Here is a 16,683-nt window from a genome sequence, read left to right on the forward strand (position 1 = left end):
CTTAAGGGAATTATCCTCCGGAAGCTCTTATTGAGCAACAGTTAGAGCACCGCGAACGAAGCTACTGGGAACACATACAAACTAAATGGGTAAAGAAACGCCAGTCTGGAAACCAAAATTGCGTTTCCCAAGAGCGCTGTGAGGCAGGCACTCATTTACTGCGGCTTCACGCTATGTAATTAGTCAAGGAGCCTGTAATTTACTTAAAGGACGGCAAAATTTTCCTTTTATTAATTTGCAATATAGTTGTAAAATAATCTTACGGCAGCTGGCTCTGCTTGAATCTGTTTCAAAAGTGTGATGTAAATACCGTCTCACACTGTTTTGTTGCCTATTAGGGCTTTCTGGTAGGTGATACGACTGGGAGTAAGGAGAAAGAACACCACACATTTATTTTTAAGATCATCGTCACTACTGATAAAACTTACGGGAAGAAGCTAGCATACTTTCTATCTGTACGCGGTAAAACCAAACACTTGCAAAGCAACTCACATGAGAAAGATACAACTGGAAGCCTACAAATTCAGGGCATTTTCAAGAGCTGTTTCAGCTGCGTTTAAAAGGAGTAGCAAATTCCCAAATTAAATCACCCTACTTACGGCAAAGACAAAGAGCTTCACACAGCAGGAGGATGCACTGAAGAAGCGGGGTTTTTTTTTTTCCACCTGTTTCCTTTGCAAGAGTTTAAGTATCTCTATCCCTATCTTGCTAGTAATCACATCTCTGAAGTAATTTAGCACACAGTTATTGCGGAACAACAGGAAGAGTGCAAATAATCAACGTGGGATTCATTACATTTGGATTCTTCAGCAATAAACTTCCGAGATTCTGATCTTCGCTCAACAGATTAATATTTCAGATCAGTGTCAGAGGAAAACTGAGGAAGATAAACGCCATTGCCAAGCAAAGTATTTATCACTGGCATACTCGCTGTCCACACGCTTGGCTACAGCAGGCAGCAATTTACATCCGACTCGTCCATGCAATATAACACTGAAATCCAAGAGGCAGTGACTACAGGATCAAAGCTTTATTTCAACTGTAACACAGTATAGTCATGGATTATAATCCTTGAGTAAACAGAATATTACAGTAATGAAGACCTTAGCATTACAAATATGTTAAAACAGCTTGCATTTGGGGTGATATTTAAGGTCAAGTTGTATCTGAACACAACTATTAAAATATTATGAAAACTACCATTATGGAATAAATAATGTTCTCTTGCAGATGTAACCTCTAAAAGTACATTCCATTTCAAAGTTGGTTTTCCTATTTTTCAGTACCAACAAGCTCAAACTGAGCATCATCTACACCCCTGACCTGCTCTATGGGAATGAAAAAGACAGGAAAGAACTATAAGCTCAGCCTAAAATCTAGCTCCCAACTTCTATGAAAACACAACCCTGAATAAATACAGTCAAGAGGCTATCATAGTAAGTGTCAAATATCACACGTCCAAACCCTCTTACTATTTCATATGTACTCTCAAATGAAATTAATAGGCTTGAGAAAGATTCTGCGGAGTAAGAAATTTCCTATCCCAGGGAAAACTAACATGCCTTCTGCTGCTGCCCCCACAGCCAGAATAACTGAGAAAGTAAAAAGCTCGGGAACGTGATGGTAGAGGTGACAAGATGGGTGAACAGGCTGTGCTCCTGGGTTAGTACTGTGGTTACTCATCTGTGCATAAACCTGAAAAAGGATGATTAATTATTTCTTCTTGTAAGATACTCAAAGATTAACTTAAAAACAGGGAAAACCTTTGGTTTTCCTCACTGCGCTTCTCTCAGTTGCTTTCCCCCACCCACCAGAAAAGAGACTGTTGCTTCTTATGCTTAGGACCACTGCAGTTTATGGATACAAATATTTTATCACAAAAGGGCAAGCAGCAAGTCAAGAAATGCAGAGTAACAGGTTATGTTCTGAGGGAAAAAAAACATTTACCCAAGATGGGTAGGAAATTACATAAGATTATATGCATAACATAATATATATACATTTTATATTTTTATATATATATATATAAAAGCTTGGGATAAGATGGGGTATAACTACATAGAATCAATATGTTTGAAGTAACAGCCTTGACTTGGAGAAGAATACCCATTCAAGATGTCATTTAAAGCCAATATTAAACCATATTGGTATCACTCAGTTTTGGGGATTTTTTTAATTTTTTTTTTTTTAAAAAAAAACCACACTTAAGTTTAACTAACATTTGCTTTCTCTAATTTGTATCTATAGAAAGGCAAGTGGCAAGCTAGCTCAGCTGTAGTAAATTAAACTGTGCACTCAACAAACCTGAGTATAACAGGCAATACCATACAATTATGTTCCCTGCCACCGCGTGCCCCGAGGTCTGTGACAAATCAGGAAATGCTCCCTCCTGTACCTTACCGGCCCTGCTGTGTGCCGCCCTGCGCCTGCTCTGTGCTGTTTCAGTCATATGCAATGGCATTTATTTGTATCAGACCACAGGACAGCATGAAGGCCCTTGTCTCTGAGAGCAGTCACCTATAACACATTCCTGCTTTAAATGTTTCTCTTCATTTTTATCTTTTCTGGACATGTTCCCATATAGTTTTCCATGTGCTGGTTGTCCTATTGCTTCTAAGGCTATGCTGCAGGAAAAAAAAAAAAAAAGAAGTAATTTCCTTATTTGAAAAGAAGATAATTTCATTTTAATCTTAATCTCTTTGCCCAATAACAACAACAAAATAATCAGAAAAACAGTATCTGAGCAGTTAACTGCAGCATAAAGCCTAAACTAACACTGCTTGCAGGTGCCTTTCACAGCACGCTACAAAATCCTCACCCATCCAGCTGCCATGCCCTCGTAGTCCACACACTTTGCTTTCCTTCCACAGGAAATCAAAAGGGGCAAGGAGGTAGCGAGCATCTGCATTGTGTCCCAGTGTTTAGGCGGAGTCCAAAGAGATAAAGACCCAGATTATTCACACGTATAAAATACTTAGGGGCCCAGATTTTAGTTTAAGTGATTTCCCTTTGGAAGCAAAGACCAGGATGAATCCTAGTCTTTGTTAGCAGCTAACTGCTCACCCATCCCTTCATTCTGGGCATCATGTGTAATAGCTTTTTCCTTCTTGTCTGCTCAACGGGTTCCAATTATTTGCTTTTTAAATGTGAGCTCTACAATTCTAAGATCCATACACATTCCCGCTAAATCAGATTGAGAACCACATTGTGATCTTACAGAAGAAAATATTACCAAGTTGTCTTTGTGACAGAACACTGAGTAGGTATAAAATTGCAATGGTCTCTATGCCAGGGTTTTTTTAAGCTCTCTGCTTGTAAGATGAAAGCCTAATTTGATATTTTTGTAGTTATATAACAGTTCTAATATTTTGTGACATTTTGTATTGTGACACTATAGATGAAATTGTCATCGGACTGACACCCTTTACTGTTTATTCCTTAATTACAACTGTTAACAACACTGCAGAGAAGCGTGCTAATCTGCCATCACATATTATGAAAACAACGTTATTGTTACAAACACCAACACCCACTCAACAGGATATTTCTAAGATGGCAGTTTCTGTAAAAACTTATCAGTTTAATGGACACTTCAATAGAAAAAGTTTTAAACGAACTCTTAATATTCCTGTTGAAAACATACAACAATTTTATATTGCAGCTGAAGTTTTGATTTTATTGTGTCAGTGATTCTTCAGCTAATTTAAATTCAGACAAAATTGAGTGCCTAATTTCACAGAGAACAGCGTCTGCAGATGTTGGTCTGTAAAGACTGCTCAGACTTGCTACAGTTTTCAGCTAGAAGTTAGGTCTCTAGTTCTGACTGGACCATAAACTCCTCACGAACAGCTAATCAGCAAGTACCTCAACTATGTTTAATTAACTAAATGAACACAAGCTTTTTAGTACACAGATCCAAAGCAGTCAGGACACTAATGAGAAATGTTGCTAAAAAGCACCTCAGTTTCAATAAAAGTCATTAAATCATCCCTAGTATTAAAGAAAAATTATATCTCTATGTAACACGGAGATGCATAGATCAGTTCACTAATAGCCTAGCAAAATTTGTAATCATTACATTTTCATATCCTCAGACACTGGTAGAGGTAAAATTTTTTTCTCCTACTTTCAGGTCAGGGGTGGAAGTATGTTGTTGCCTATGAGATTAAATTTTAACAATATATTGACTCAAGCCCAGGTTCTTAATTTAAAAAAAAACAACGTTTTTTTTTTTCCAGGCTTCCTTTGCTTAGGAAGGATTAAATTTCTGCAGGCCAAGTCACACACCTGGAAGGATCTTCCACTGAACTGATACTTTAAAAAGCACTGCACTAGAGCAGTGAAGTTTTCATACCGAGTTAGCCCACTGTACAATCAAAACTCACTGATACTGCACCTCTGTAGTAGGAAGCTGAGGAGCTGTTCAATGGCTGAAAATGAAAATATTATGTCCTCATCTTCTATATATGCTTGGTTCTTGGACAACCACTGCCAGCTACCTTTCAATTTGCTTCTTTCAATCTTTCATGCCTAAGCAAAAGTTCTCACTTGTAGATTACGGCAACATAAAGAAAATAGCATTAAGAGCAGCCTAGAAGTAGCAAAAAACCCCAGAGATGTGTTTACTTTTTCTTGTCTTTACCCACCCATTAGACAGGAAATACAAAGTAGGGGGCAGGAGGTTGGGAAAAGCAGCAGTGGTTACTGGAGCGAAGTGTAGAAGCAATGAAAGTGGCAGTGACAAAAACCAGGGAAAGCAAGATGTGGAAATTCAAGGTGTTCCTTCTACAACTGCTCTCATGAAGGTTTTTACACAGATTCCTGGTGCTAAACCAAGGCAACTCTGTCTGATGCAAACAGCCTGCCTTTCCTGTTAACGGTAAATTCCTCCTTTCTCCCTCATCCACATACAGCACAGATGACTGCAGTGAAGAAAGATAATGCATGAATCTGTCTTTACTTATCGCACTTATATGTAGAAGCAGAGGATTAAAAATAACCTAAACCTCCTCTCATACTGAAAAAGCCATTGCCTTGGTGGGTTTCTATACACCAGTGTTTCTCACTTTTGATCCTAAAAGCCCCTTTGGGGATTACTTCTCTACTACAGAATGAAAATAAAGAATTGTACACAATGCAACAATGGAAGCAAATTATCCAATGTAGTTAATTTTCATTGAAATGATTTACATTACAATTTAATGGCATGATATTCTGTTGCCTGATCTGGATAATCTTGTCTGCTTAAGCCATAAATTACAAAACAAAATGAAACTAGAGTGTTTATTTTTGTGAATCTTCTTCTGGGTAGCGTATGTTCTGTTTTGCAGTTTTCATTTTCTTAAAACCAACAGGAACTTCTGCTCTTCCTAAAAGAAACTGTTCCCACTTGGGAAGAGATTCTTTTATTGATGCCCAATAGAGAGTCTGAGAAAGATATAAGAAAAAAATAAACTTAATTTCAAAATCTGTGTCAGCCTGTTTAAAAACAATAAAGATACACAATGCATTATTAGATCTTGCCTTATGAGTGACACAATTCAGAAAAAACCAATGTATTTACACAAGAAATTTCAAATCTCTTGTATGACACAAAATACCAGCCTGGAAAGATTTCATTCTGCAGTATGAACTGTGAAGTGATTGAATGTGCCCTCTTGTGGTAAGCAGATTAGTTTAGACCCTCACAGTACCTTTAATAAAATATTTCCTGTGATAATAAACTTTTCCAAAAGCAGCTTTAAGTACGCACATTAGTGGAATTTAATTTTGAAGTGGAAAAAAATTGTTTAATGTTATAAACAAAAAGTGTTATGTAAATTGGTTATCTTAGAAAAGTTTGCAGTAATGTTGTTCAAAATATTTGGGTAAAATTTTAGATGTGACAAATCAATGACGAAGTAATTGGCTCTAGTATTTGGATCACAAATGAAAAAAAAAAAAAAAGAAAGCTGTATACTTAACCTGTGGTCTAGGAAAACCACTATGGATTATCTAACCCTTTCTCTGCATTACCCTGTGCCACTGAGTAACAAATTTAACTTCTGTTTTACCTGTGGAATGGACATACCATTCATCATTTTTGTGTTGGTATCCTAAGGATAACTTTGCTGTTTGTAGGATTTAGAAGAAAATTTTAAGTGCCATGTATCATTTTTTTCCACCAAATACTGTGATCAAAGAGCTGTATTAAGCCAATGCTTTAATCCATCCACCAATGTTAAGTGTAAGTATTTTTAGACATTGACGTCCATTCAGAAAAAAGTAATTTTGTAGTAGAAAACATTTATGGTACATATGTATTGAGCCTTTTTTTCTTTTCTTGTTTAAGTATATAATGTAGAAGAAGCGTACCACAAAACTGAACTTGCAGAATCCTTGCAGAGCATTAGATTCCTGGCTAATCATTTTGATCCTCCCATGTAACTCAGATATAACTATGGCTCTTGTAGATTTACAAAAATATTTTCTTCAACAGATTTACTCAAAGAATCTTTTTTGACAAGCATATGTGCTGTCACACAAAACTACTCCGACTTAGCAAGCTGGGGATCCATTATAGCCATAACTTTCAAAGTATATTAATACAGACACATATATGGCTGAGTGAAATATGCTCAGAAGTGTTTTGGAACAAAGCACGCACAAGAATTTTGTACCATGAAAGAAAGTTTTCTTTTTCCACTATTTATAGCACTCTTCTTCAGAAGTATAGAAAAGGCTGAAATAGGATCTTCTCCTTCAAATAGTAACTCTGTTCTCTGTAAAATTCAGCCGCTGATGCAGAGTGTAGACATCTCTGCAGCCATAAGCAATTGCTCTGCATTCTCCAATTTGTGTGGACTTTGGTCTACATCACACAAGCAGCTTAACACCTAACACAGGGCAGGGGGAGAAGCAGAGAAAACTGATCCAAACAACTCTAGGGGTGCCTTGGAAGTCCTCTTAGGAGTCTAAAACTACTTCTGAACACAGTCAAAATAGGTTCAATATTAGTAGCTTGGCACCTTTCAAGACGTACAGGTATCCAGGAAAAAATGTACCCTTCTGCCTAAAATCCCTAAAAAAGAAAAAATAAATCACTGAATGGGCATAGTCAGTGTGCATCCTGTCAGTGATAGGAGTAGGCTATTTACAAAATGCAATGACAGACAAAAACTTTTAACAGTAACCAGAACAAGAAGTGATGCCTCTCATTTAAGTAATAGCCTACGCATTACAACACTTGCCCAGCAGGTGTGAAACTGATGTACAATATACTTCTCTTCACAGGCTGACAGCGCCAAAATCTATACCTTTCCCCTCCTTTGACAGTGCCCTAGCACACAACCTAGCGTGGGGCACTCTGTGCTACTATGCCTGTGGAAATTAAGCCACCATACAACAAAGAACCCAAAAACCACTGGTGCAAGAAACACAAGTGGGAATCTGACTCAGTGGCCTTGTGGTTAAGGTGTTTAGTTCGCATCAGGAAGAGCTGTGCAAACAATTCCTGTTCCGAGGACTGTTTCTGTCCTCATCATTCATTCTTCGCTGTGTAACACTGATAAAACAGTCCTGAGACTAGGGAACTGAACTTGTTACATTGTATCAGGATAATATTTAGTTCTCAGAGTAACTTGCTGTTTAGAATTTTGATCCTTAAATAAGGTTTTAGGGATGACAGGTTGAGAAGTAAAATCCCAGTGTTCCTGCTGTAGCAGTACTTTCCATAAGCTCCCATAGAACCATAAAATAACTCTGAGAAGTAAAAATTTCTCTGTTCGTGCTGATAAACTGTTGACCCTGAAATGTAAAGATGACAATCTGTGGCAAACTGAAAACGGCATGACCATATAAAACAAACTAAATAGCTCTGACATAATAAACACAGTAATCTTCTGATATTCACAATATTCACTTTTATATTTGACTTCATTTTAAAATGGAAGTTTGTATAGATCTGAAAGCTGCTAAATATTTCCACCAGAATGCTCCAGAATCTAGGGACCTTGCCCCAGAATTTAGGTTCAGCTTGCTACACAGTACACAGGCCTTTGGCTATACCAGTCACTGGATTTTAAAATCAATTATTTTCACTTTAAGAACATGCTTCAGGGAGAAAAAAGGCAAAATATTTGGTAAACAGCAAATGAAAAGACAGAGTTCTAGGACTTACTTCTAACTTAACAGTATCGGGATGTGGAAGTAAATACACTCGTTCTCGCAGCTTTTTTTCTGCTGCTTCTATATCCTAAAACACAGGCAAAGTACATTTTAAAAACAAACACTGGGAATATTAAAAGGAAAATGCACACTCACATAAAGACATTTAAATTAACTAAATAAACCCATTACAGCTAAACAGCATTCAAATAATAACACTGAAGTTCAAACCTTTCTGTTTAGTCATTCTGAAATCCAGCTTGTACTAGTCAGACTAACATCCTACAGTTTCTAAATATGTTTGCTATACCTTTTTGATGCAAGAATAAATTTCATGACCACACAAGACTGTTGCTGTAACTGTTATTCTCTCTGGACACTAGGGTAAATTACAGTTAAATTCTGTTCTATAAAACTTAAGAAAATAGAGGGGAACAGAACGGTTTTCTCTGTGCTGCATGAAGACTGAAGTATGTATTCTAGCTACTGTAACTGTAAAGTAACTAGGCAAATTATGTGCAAGATCTTTACTCCTCAAGACAAAGATGACTTGCTAATATGCATGCATAACATGTGCACAAAAATGTAGAGCTGCAGCAAGCTGTTCACCAGACAAACTTGGATGACAATGCACCTCACATAGCTTTTTTACAAAAAAAATCAGTATTTGGGTTTCTGCTTGTCCAGTGGATGCGTGCTGGATTCACAAAGGCCTAAATCAATTTTTTAAAAAAGAAACAACCAAAAAACAACAGCAACAAACAAATCAAAACATCCCCCCAAACTAACCGCCCTCCCCCTTTAAAGTTCTGACCCATTCTTGTGGGCTTAGTTCCATACCCAAACATTGAAGAGATTGAGTGGTGGGCAGATGAAGAGAGACAGAAAGGGACGTGGGAGTGGGGTGTGAAGAAGCCAAAGCTGAACAGAGTGGAGGGGGAAAGAAAGCATAGCAGATGGCAGAGTTGGGAGCAGAGAGCGGGTGTGAAGAGTACAACAGAAAAACTAAATGAGAGAGGAAATTCCCCAAAGGGACTTCCCAAATATTCACCACCACTGCCGCTGAAAAGAAGAGTGAGATTCTGGAGGAGCATATCCACAAGAGAGACCAAACATAATTACTCGTATTGAATAATAGCCAATCTGAATACATCAATAAGTAAACAGTGCTTGACTCAAGTTTAGTTTGGAAAATATGACTCAAAATTCAGTAGAGTATGATTAATAAAAACAAAAAGACAGCCTTACTGTTAGCTGAAGTTCAACTTAGTGATACAGATACACTCAGTTCATTCAATTTACAGTGTTCATCTTATTTCATTAATTCCTTTTACAGCATGTAATTTTACAGCATGTAATTTACAGCATATTCTCTTGTATGTAAGTACAAACCAAATACAAGCAAAACTGTTCTCCCTTTTCTACAGCAAAGTGCATACCCTTGTAGGAAGCTAAAGGATGTCTGAGAAAGAGCAAACTAAGTCTGAGATTTATCCAAATCCTTGGAAGTAGCAAGTGGCTGCCCCTTTTCAGGTGAGAAAAGACTAACGGGATAAACATAAGGGGGGGGGAATATGGGCAAAGATGGAAGCCATTTGAAGTCACAATGTCAAAACAACAGAGAACAATACAGACTTAACCAACCTAAGAAAGGAATTTCTCTGTTGCATGTACTTAGAACAGATATACCACAAATCGCATCAAATTAAGCTGGTATCAGTATGGCTCAGACCAAGTCTGGAGAAGTTATCACCATACTGAAAAGAAGGATGAATCAGTCATGCTCACTTCATATTCTTCCATACGATATTCCTCCGTTCTGATTCCTTCTTCCTAATTCCTGTAGGAATTTTCACAGGAAGGAAGAATATCAGTCAAAATCATTATTTCCTTATATACTCAGCTCAGTCATTGGAATGTTTACGGTGATAGGAAATGAGTGTCTTTCAGGCAAGAAAGGAGACAGTAGTTGTGCATATATGTTTAGTAGAGAAGGTCACTTTGGCATAGCCTAGATATTGGATGTGTCTTTTTGTTGCTCATTCTAGTTCGTATGTTGTGCAGTCTATTGTCATTCAGAATACTGATTTAATGACAGACAGTGAAAGAAATTTTTGCTGGAAGGTGTAGTATGCTTTAGAAAATAACTGGAACTACTGAAAAGATTCGATGGCACTTCTTGTGTGTCTATACAACTGGTAAGCTTTGTAGGAAAAAGAAATCACAAAATCCCCAATCATCAACATAAAAATAAATACGTCAGCAGTGTAAACTTCTTTGGAAAAAACAGCAAATCTAATATGTCACAGTACTGAAAAAAGAGAGCGTCTTACAATGCTTCCCCTAAAACCACAAGGACTGGAAGAAAAACAATTCAAGACCCTTCCCCAGAGGTAAAATGGAATGCATGACACACGCATCACTTTTAGGGGACCAAATTCAGCTGTCACTTATATTGATATCAGTCTGGCAGAATCCCACTTAAATAATTCTAGAATTACATGCCTGTGAAGAAAAGCAAATTTGGTCTAAATTACCTTCCCAATACTAACTACTATATAGCATATTCTTTATTTTCTATTTCATGTTATAAGCTGTTGCACAGTAATACGTATTTCTAAACACAAGAAATATTACTGACAAACAAATGTCATGAATTAGATTATAAATACTAGTCTAATGTCTGCTTTTATTACAACAACATTCTGTAAGTACCAAATGATACAGATTTCCCTAATCTGCAGTCTCCTTCTAAAGACATCAAGGAAAATACTATGATAATTATGTTAAAATGCTGAACAAGTACTTATAATGTTAAAATTTCAATTAAAAAAAAATGTTTATTTCCTTGCTTCCTACTGATTAGTAAATAAATTAATCTTGAAATGTTTTCCTGTGCATAAATATCAACTAGCAGAGAGAATGAAAAATGTCTCTTGCTATGATCACATACTGAAAACAACTGATTTTGCTTACATGCAGAAAAACAGAAATGCAAATAAAAAAATAACACTTCATCATGTCCATGTATTTTTGAGTAGGCCAAATCAACAACTCTCCACATGGTAACTGTGAAATGTACAGTGCCTGGTATCAGGAACAATATTCTGAAGCTGGCACATTAATCAGTCTTGTTTTCAAGCTTCTCATATATTATTCTGCATAGATTTTTTTTTCCTGTTTTCTTCTGTTATCAGAAAGCATCTGCAGGAGTGCATGCCTGTTAAAACTAGTATAAAATTAATAGATTTAAACTGATTTATGCTACTTTATCCTGCAACAGAATTTGTTTTGATACATATGTTTTTGCTTTTTTTCCATACAAACACCAACATTTTTGACACTTGAAAGGAACAATTTTGAGGATGTGACAGAAGATGGCAAATATCTGTTTAACTGCAAAAATATTTACACTCTGTATATGTCTGAGCTATTGTTAACATTTCCAATATAACAAGCTTTCAGCATGCAGAAATATACCCTGAATTTATTATGTTTGGCTGTATATGTTAAATGAGAATGCATTTATAAAATACAAATAATGTACAAAAAAATATAAATCTATTATAAATAAATAAAAATCTATTATAAAATGCGTATGGAAAATGGGAGTCATAATGGCTGAAATTACTAAATCAATGGAGCACGAACTATGGAAAAAAATAAACACACCATCCACCTCTCCCCAGCCTCTTGTCTGTATCCACTACAGAGGCGTTTGATTACCCCAGCCCAGAATGCACCAGTTTACCAGAGTCCAAGTTGCAAGGTCTTCCTTGTCCCAAAATAGTTAAGAAGGCATCCCTGATAAACTGTTCTGCTTTGTCTGACACTCCCTAAATACAGCTTCCATTTAAATACAAAAAGGGCCTGCAATAGAATTATACCCACCCGAAATGTGAATATTTTAAAACTTGGCCAGGCTCTGCATGAAGAAAGAAAAAATTTTTGGGGACACAAGTTAACCTTGTAATTTTCTAGAGTAAAACTTATTGTTTCAGTAAACACAATACATGCAATATAGACCCTTAGTAAGTAAGAGTTTAAAGAAAATGCACAAGAGGTATGGTTTTCTGCTGTTTCCTGAACAACAGACAAACATTTTTCAAATATATGCTCATGTCAGTGGTCAAGTGCAATCTCTTCAAACTCAGATGCCTAAGCTAGGGGTTCCGGAAGAGGTTTTAGCATTCCAGTCCCTGCCATCAAACCTAGATCTTTTTAATTGCCCTTTCTCAAACGTCTGCTGAATTTACCTAGGAAACGCAAATCTTACCCAAATATGACAACAGGTATGTAGAACAGCTATTAACATTATTAACAGTATCACCACTAGGAAGAGCCAGAAATACCAAACACTGCTTTTACAGACTTGCAAGTAAGATTCTTGAAGTCATTCTATACCTCTTTAAAGAAAAACATTAAACTGAGAACTTCTTCCACAACTTCATACAACCATAGTGGGAGAATCATTCTTACCCTGGACTAAAAGCATCATAGGCTGGTCAGCCCCTATTTCCAAACATACCCCTGTGTCTTGAATCAAAGCATAAAGGTGCTGTGAGTCTTGCCAGACTAAGTTCTCTTAGGCAGACATGTAATAGCATGTGTTGCATCTCTACATGTACTTTTAAAAAAAAAAAAAAAAGATAGTAGCAGCTGCCACCACGAGGCTCATATAAGAAGGGCATGGGAAATAGGTAGTGATGCCATCAGATAATAAAGACTTGTCATTTAATACTTTTGGTCAAGTTCCAGAAGAGGGAACTGTATATAGGAGAATTCAAATTATAACTATAGAGCAAACACTTTTTTTTAAAATTCTCTAAGCTACATAACCATGACATTTCAATGCGGTTCCTGGTAGTTGCAGAAACTTACATTTAAGAGTGCTGCATTCCTTTTATGAGCTGCATCAGCTGCTTGAGTTTGCCATGTCTTTTTAGTCTTTTTGTCTCCTAGATAAGTCTCCATCTGCTGTAGCAGCTCTGATCTCTGAGACAGTCTACAAAGGAAAACATTTTGCTAAGTGGGTAGAACATTTTGCTCAGGAGCTAGAAAATAACCTTTTTACCTTACCCAGTTTTCTCAAAACTATGGGGCTAATTAAGCCGGCTGTGGGGTGGGTGTGCTGGGGGAGGGAAAAGGTACAGGCAGACACCACCTGCTGTGCTTGTATGGAGCTGTAATGTTGCAACCAGCAGTCCTCATATGCCAAGGTGCTTAGAAGCACTGAATCTCCCAGAACAGGAAAGGCAGGGTGGGTTGGGGTGACTTGATCAGTACTACTCTTGCTCTTTGGCAAGTACTAGTTGTTATAAGAAAAGCAGATTTTTCTGAATCATTACTGTATTTGCTTCACAATCCGAGTTTACAGGGCAACAAAGAAGCAATTCTGTAATTGAGGCATAGAGTGAGAGAATCCAATTACCTTCCCCAAATAGGAATTTAACGGTGACAGGAGGTTAACAATGGAGATCTTAAACCAGCACCACCATTGGAAGTCAAAAACCTCATCAACCTAAATAGCCTTAATGCCAATCAAGGATGCTAATTCCAATAGTTCATGAAGGAAGAGTGCCACCTCCTGGAACACCAACCCCTTGTTGAAATAACACTGTGCTCCCTACAGAGCTCGGATTCACTGTTCACAGGATGGTCATGTGCAGTGAGGGGGGTCTCGCAAGACCACAACACAAACTGCTGTGAGGCGGGCCACAGCACTGAAACAATTACTTACATCTCTTCATGTCTTCTAGCAAGGTGAACCTCCTGAGCCAAATAGGATGACATTTTCAGTTGTTTGCCCCAGTTTTGACACTCTCTTAAAGGAAAACCAAGTGAAATTAAAATCTTCCAAAGACATACATGAACATACACTTTTCGGTATTAAACAATTCCACGTTAAAAAGTTGCACGCGTGATATTTATATATCAGCTATCTACACAAAACCTGCTTATAAAATTTAATATTCACCACAAGACATTGTTACATTATGCTTTGAATACATGCACACTACTAATGTTCACCATATGTTTTAGGAAAATCTTACTGTATTCTAATAATTTATGAGAGAACTAAAATTTGACCTTTAAGTTTCAGATTTAGCATTAAGTTTTCTCAAGTTTCAGATGCTTACAACCACACACGCAAACTATGTGCTTGCATAATTTGTGTATTACTGTTTACATTAGTGATTTCTGGCTTCTGTCATGTTACCCCGAACAGAAAGTTATACCTGTAAATATAATTTATAACTACCTCTCACAGATACAGTGCTCTGTTGATAGAAATCTATGTTTAAGTACAGGCATGATTAAACTAAATAACTTAAGCTACTAAACCAGTTTAATTTTTGAGTGCTTGAAAAATTAAGTGAAAACTTCTTGAGCTCAGCTCTTCTGTAACGCTGTACATGATGGAATACATGGCTTAAATTGTTTACATCTTACTGATTTTTTTTGAGATACAAAGGAGATCCACTGCCCACTGCATGCGAATCAAGATCCTACAGCACTTTTCAGAAGGCTGAAAGCGTTTTACAGTCTAGTATTTTTTCACCTCAGAGATGACTGCATTGTTGTCCCGTTAGGTAAAATTAAAGAAAATAAAATAAGCTATCATCACGTTCACAACATTGAAGGTCGGAAAACTAAAAGATCTCATCAAGACATGAGAACATTAAAAAGACCTCCTCTCTGTCAAGAAATTCACACGTAACTTTGAAGCAAGTTATTTACATTTGCACTCTAACTTCAGCAGAGGCCATTTTCTAGGGATGCATGTGTCACCCACACTCTGAAAAATACTTCTGGGCAACTGGCCTGTTGCTAACGCTTCCTTTTCGTTTAATAAGGAGCACATCTGCTCTGTGCTCTTTCCCTCAGCCGGGGACCTTCACGCTGTTGCGAGACCTCTGCTCATCAGGCAAAGCCTTTACTGGCAACGGCAGAAAGTACAGCACGGGGAGCGCAAACGCACGCACCTCTTTTCTTTAGAGGAGCCTAGCTTACAAACAGTAGCAATAAACAAGCACCCAGCGTGAGCATCCTCCGCCCGCAGCACCACGGGGCAATCGCTTCACAGGCAGCTTCCCCGGGCGGCCGCCAAGGCGTGAGGCAAGCCGGGCTGGGCCGCTGCAGGCAGACAGCTGCAGGCAGGCCCCCGCCAGCAGGCCCCCGCTCACCCCGTCTCGTCAGAAGCCCTTGGGAGGCACCTCGGGCCTCAGAAGCGATGGGCGCGCCCGCCTCAGGGCGGCAGCCCTGCTACGGGCGGGAGAGACGCGGCCACAGCGGGAGCGCACACGGCCGGCGGCGGCGCGCGCGAAGGGGCACGCAGGAGCCGCCCTTAGCCCTACCATTGGGAAAGGGGGGGGAAGGATCTACGGGCCCATCGGAATGCACCATTCTGTAGGACTGAGGGAGGAGAAGGCAGGAAAGAAAAATAAATAAATACACGGACCTAGTTTACCTTCAGCCTCGCCGGCTTCGAAAAGGAAAGCAACCACCCACCATAGTCTTCACGACGCCTTAACCTTCTTCCCCCCCCCCCCCCCGCTGCCATAGAGACGGCCGGAAAGGTGGAGCCTAGCCGTAGGCGCTGATTGGCCCCGTCACGCCCCGGTAGGCAGAATCAGGCGGGGTCGGGATCCGCCTTCGCCACTGGGATTGGAGGAGCGCCAGGACGCAGGGCCCAATCATTGGCGGCGGGCGGGCCGCGGCTGGAGGGCGGTCTCGCGCAGCAGCCGTTACCCCTGAGGGGCCGTGGCGGCGGTGGCGGTTGGAGCGGGTGAGGCAGGAGCGCAGCGCACTGCACTGCACTGCACTGTCTGCGGTGAAATCCTTCGCTGGAAACACCCTTCTCCCCTATGCACACGCACGCGAGATTTGGCAAGAGTTTAGACAAACTTTTTGGGCTTTGCAGCCCAAATACGCGGAGGAAGAGTGAACCCGTTCCGAGCGACGTGGAGTTGTTGCTGAGGGTTAGCATCGCCTGTTCTCGCTCCTTCCAGAGTCCACTCGTCCCAACGCCATCGTGTTCCCTAGTGAGGCAGACTTAACATTTGAAGCCAGTGGTGACTTCCCTGCACAAGGCACAGCGTTACCTTTTTGGCACGGGAAGTGTGCGGTGAATGCCAGCCAGATTCTCCACGTGTTTCCAAACCGTGTGGTGCGATCTTGCTCGCTGTATATTTGAGAGCAGAATTTCTTCCAGGCCTCAAAGCTGAAGAGTTAACTGAGGCTGACTCAAGTCCTTTATATTAAAAGTACATTTTGATAAAAATTTTAACAAAAAGGCACAATCTCATTTTTTGTCAATTTTTTGTTCTTTGCAGAAAACATAAACCAAACAATTCTAAGGCAAATACAGCTGAAAGTTCATTTTTCTTCATTGTTGCCTGATAGATTTACGCACATTTGCAGCTGCAGGTGATTTCTAAAAGCTGCTCTGAAAGAGCTTGTCTTCCCTGTTCCCTTTGTAAACATTCTCTGATCCTAGTGTTTTAATACACCTCATCATGAGCCTTTCTTATTGCT

General features: G+C 39.0%; 1 protein-coding gene across 1 annotated transcript; it reads right to left on the bottom strand.

Annotated features, from left to right (window-relative positions):
• Positions 1–1,015: 1,015 nt before the first annotated feature.
• On the bottom strand, positions 1,016–15,325 carry CEP15 (centrosomal protein 15). Its single transcript, XM_072876140.1, has 5 exons — positions 15,132–15,325; positions 13,886–13,969; positions 13,027–13,150; positions 8,159–8,233; positions 1,016–5,427 (listed from the first exon to the last, which is right to left on the bottom strand). The coding sequence occupies exons 2-5, from the start codon at positions 13,936–13,938 to the stop codon at positions 5,284–5,286; spliced, it is 396 nt and encodes a 131-aa protein (XP_072732241.1). The 5' UTR covers positions 13,939–13,969; positions 15,132–15,325; the 3' UTR covers positions 1,016–5,283.
• Between the last annotated feature and the right edge of the window lie 1,358 nt (positions 15,326–16,683).

Source organism: Ciconia boyciana, chromosome 11 (assembly GCF_034638445.1).
Source record: "Ciconia boyciana chromosome 11, ASM3463844v1, whole genome shotgun sequence".
Classification (NCBI taxonomy): Eukaryota; Metazoa; Chordata; class Aves; order Ciconiiformes; family Ciconiidae; genus Ciconia; species Ciconia boyciana.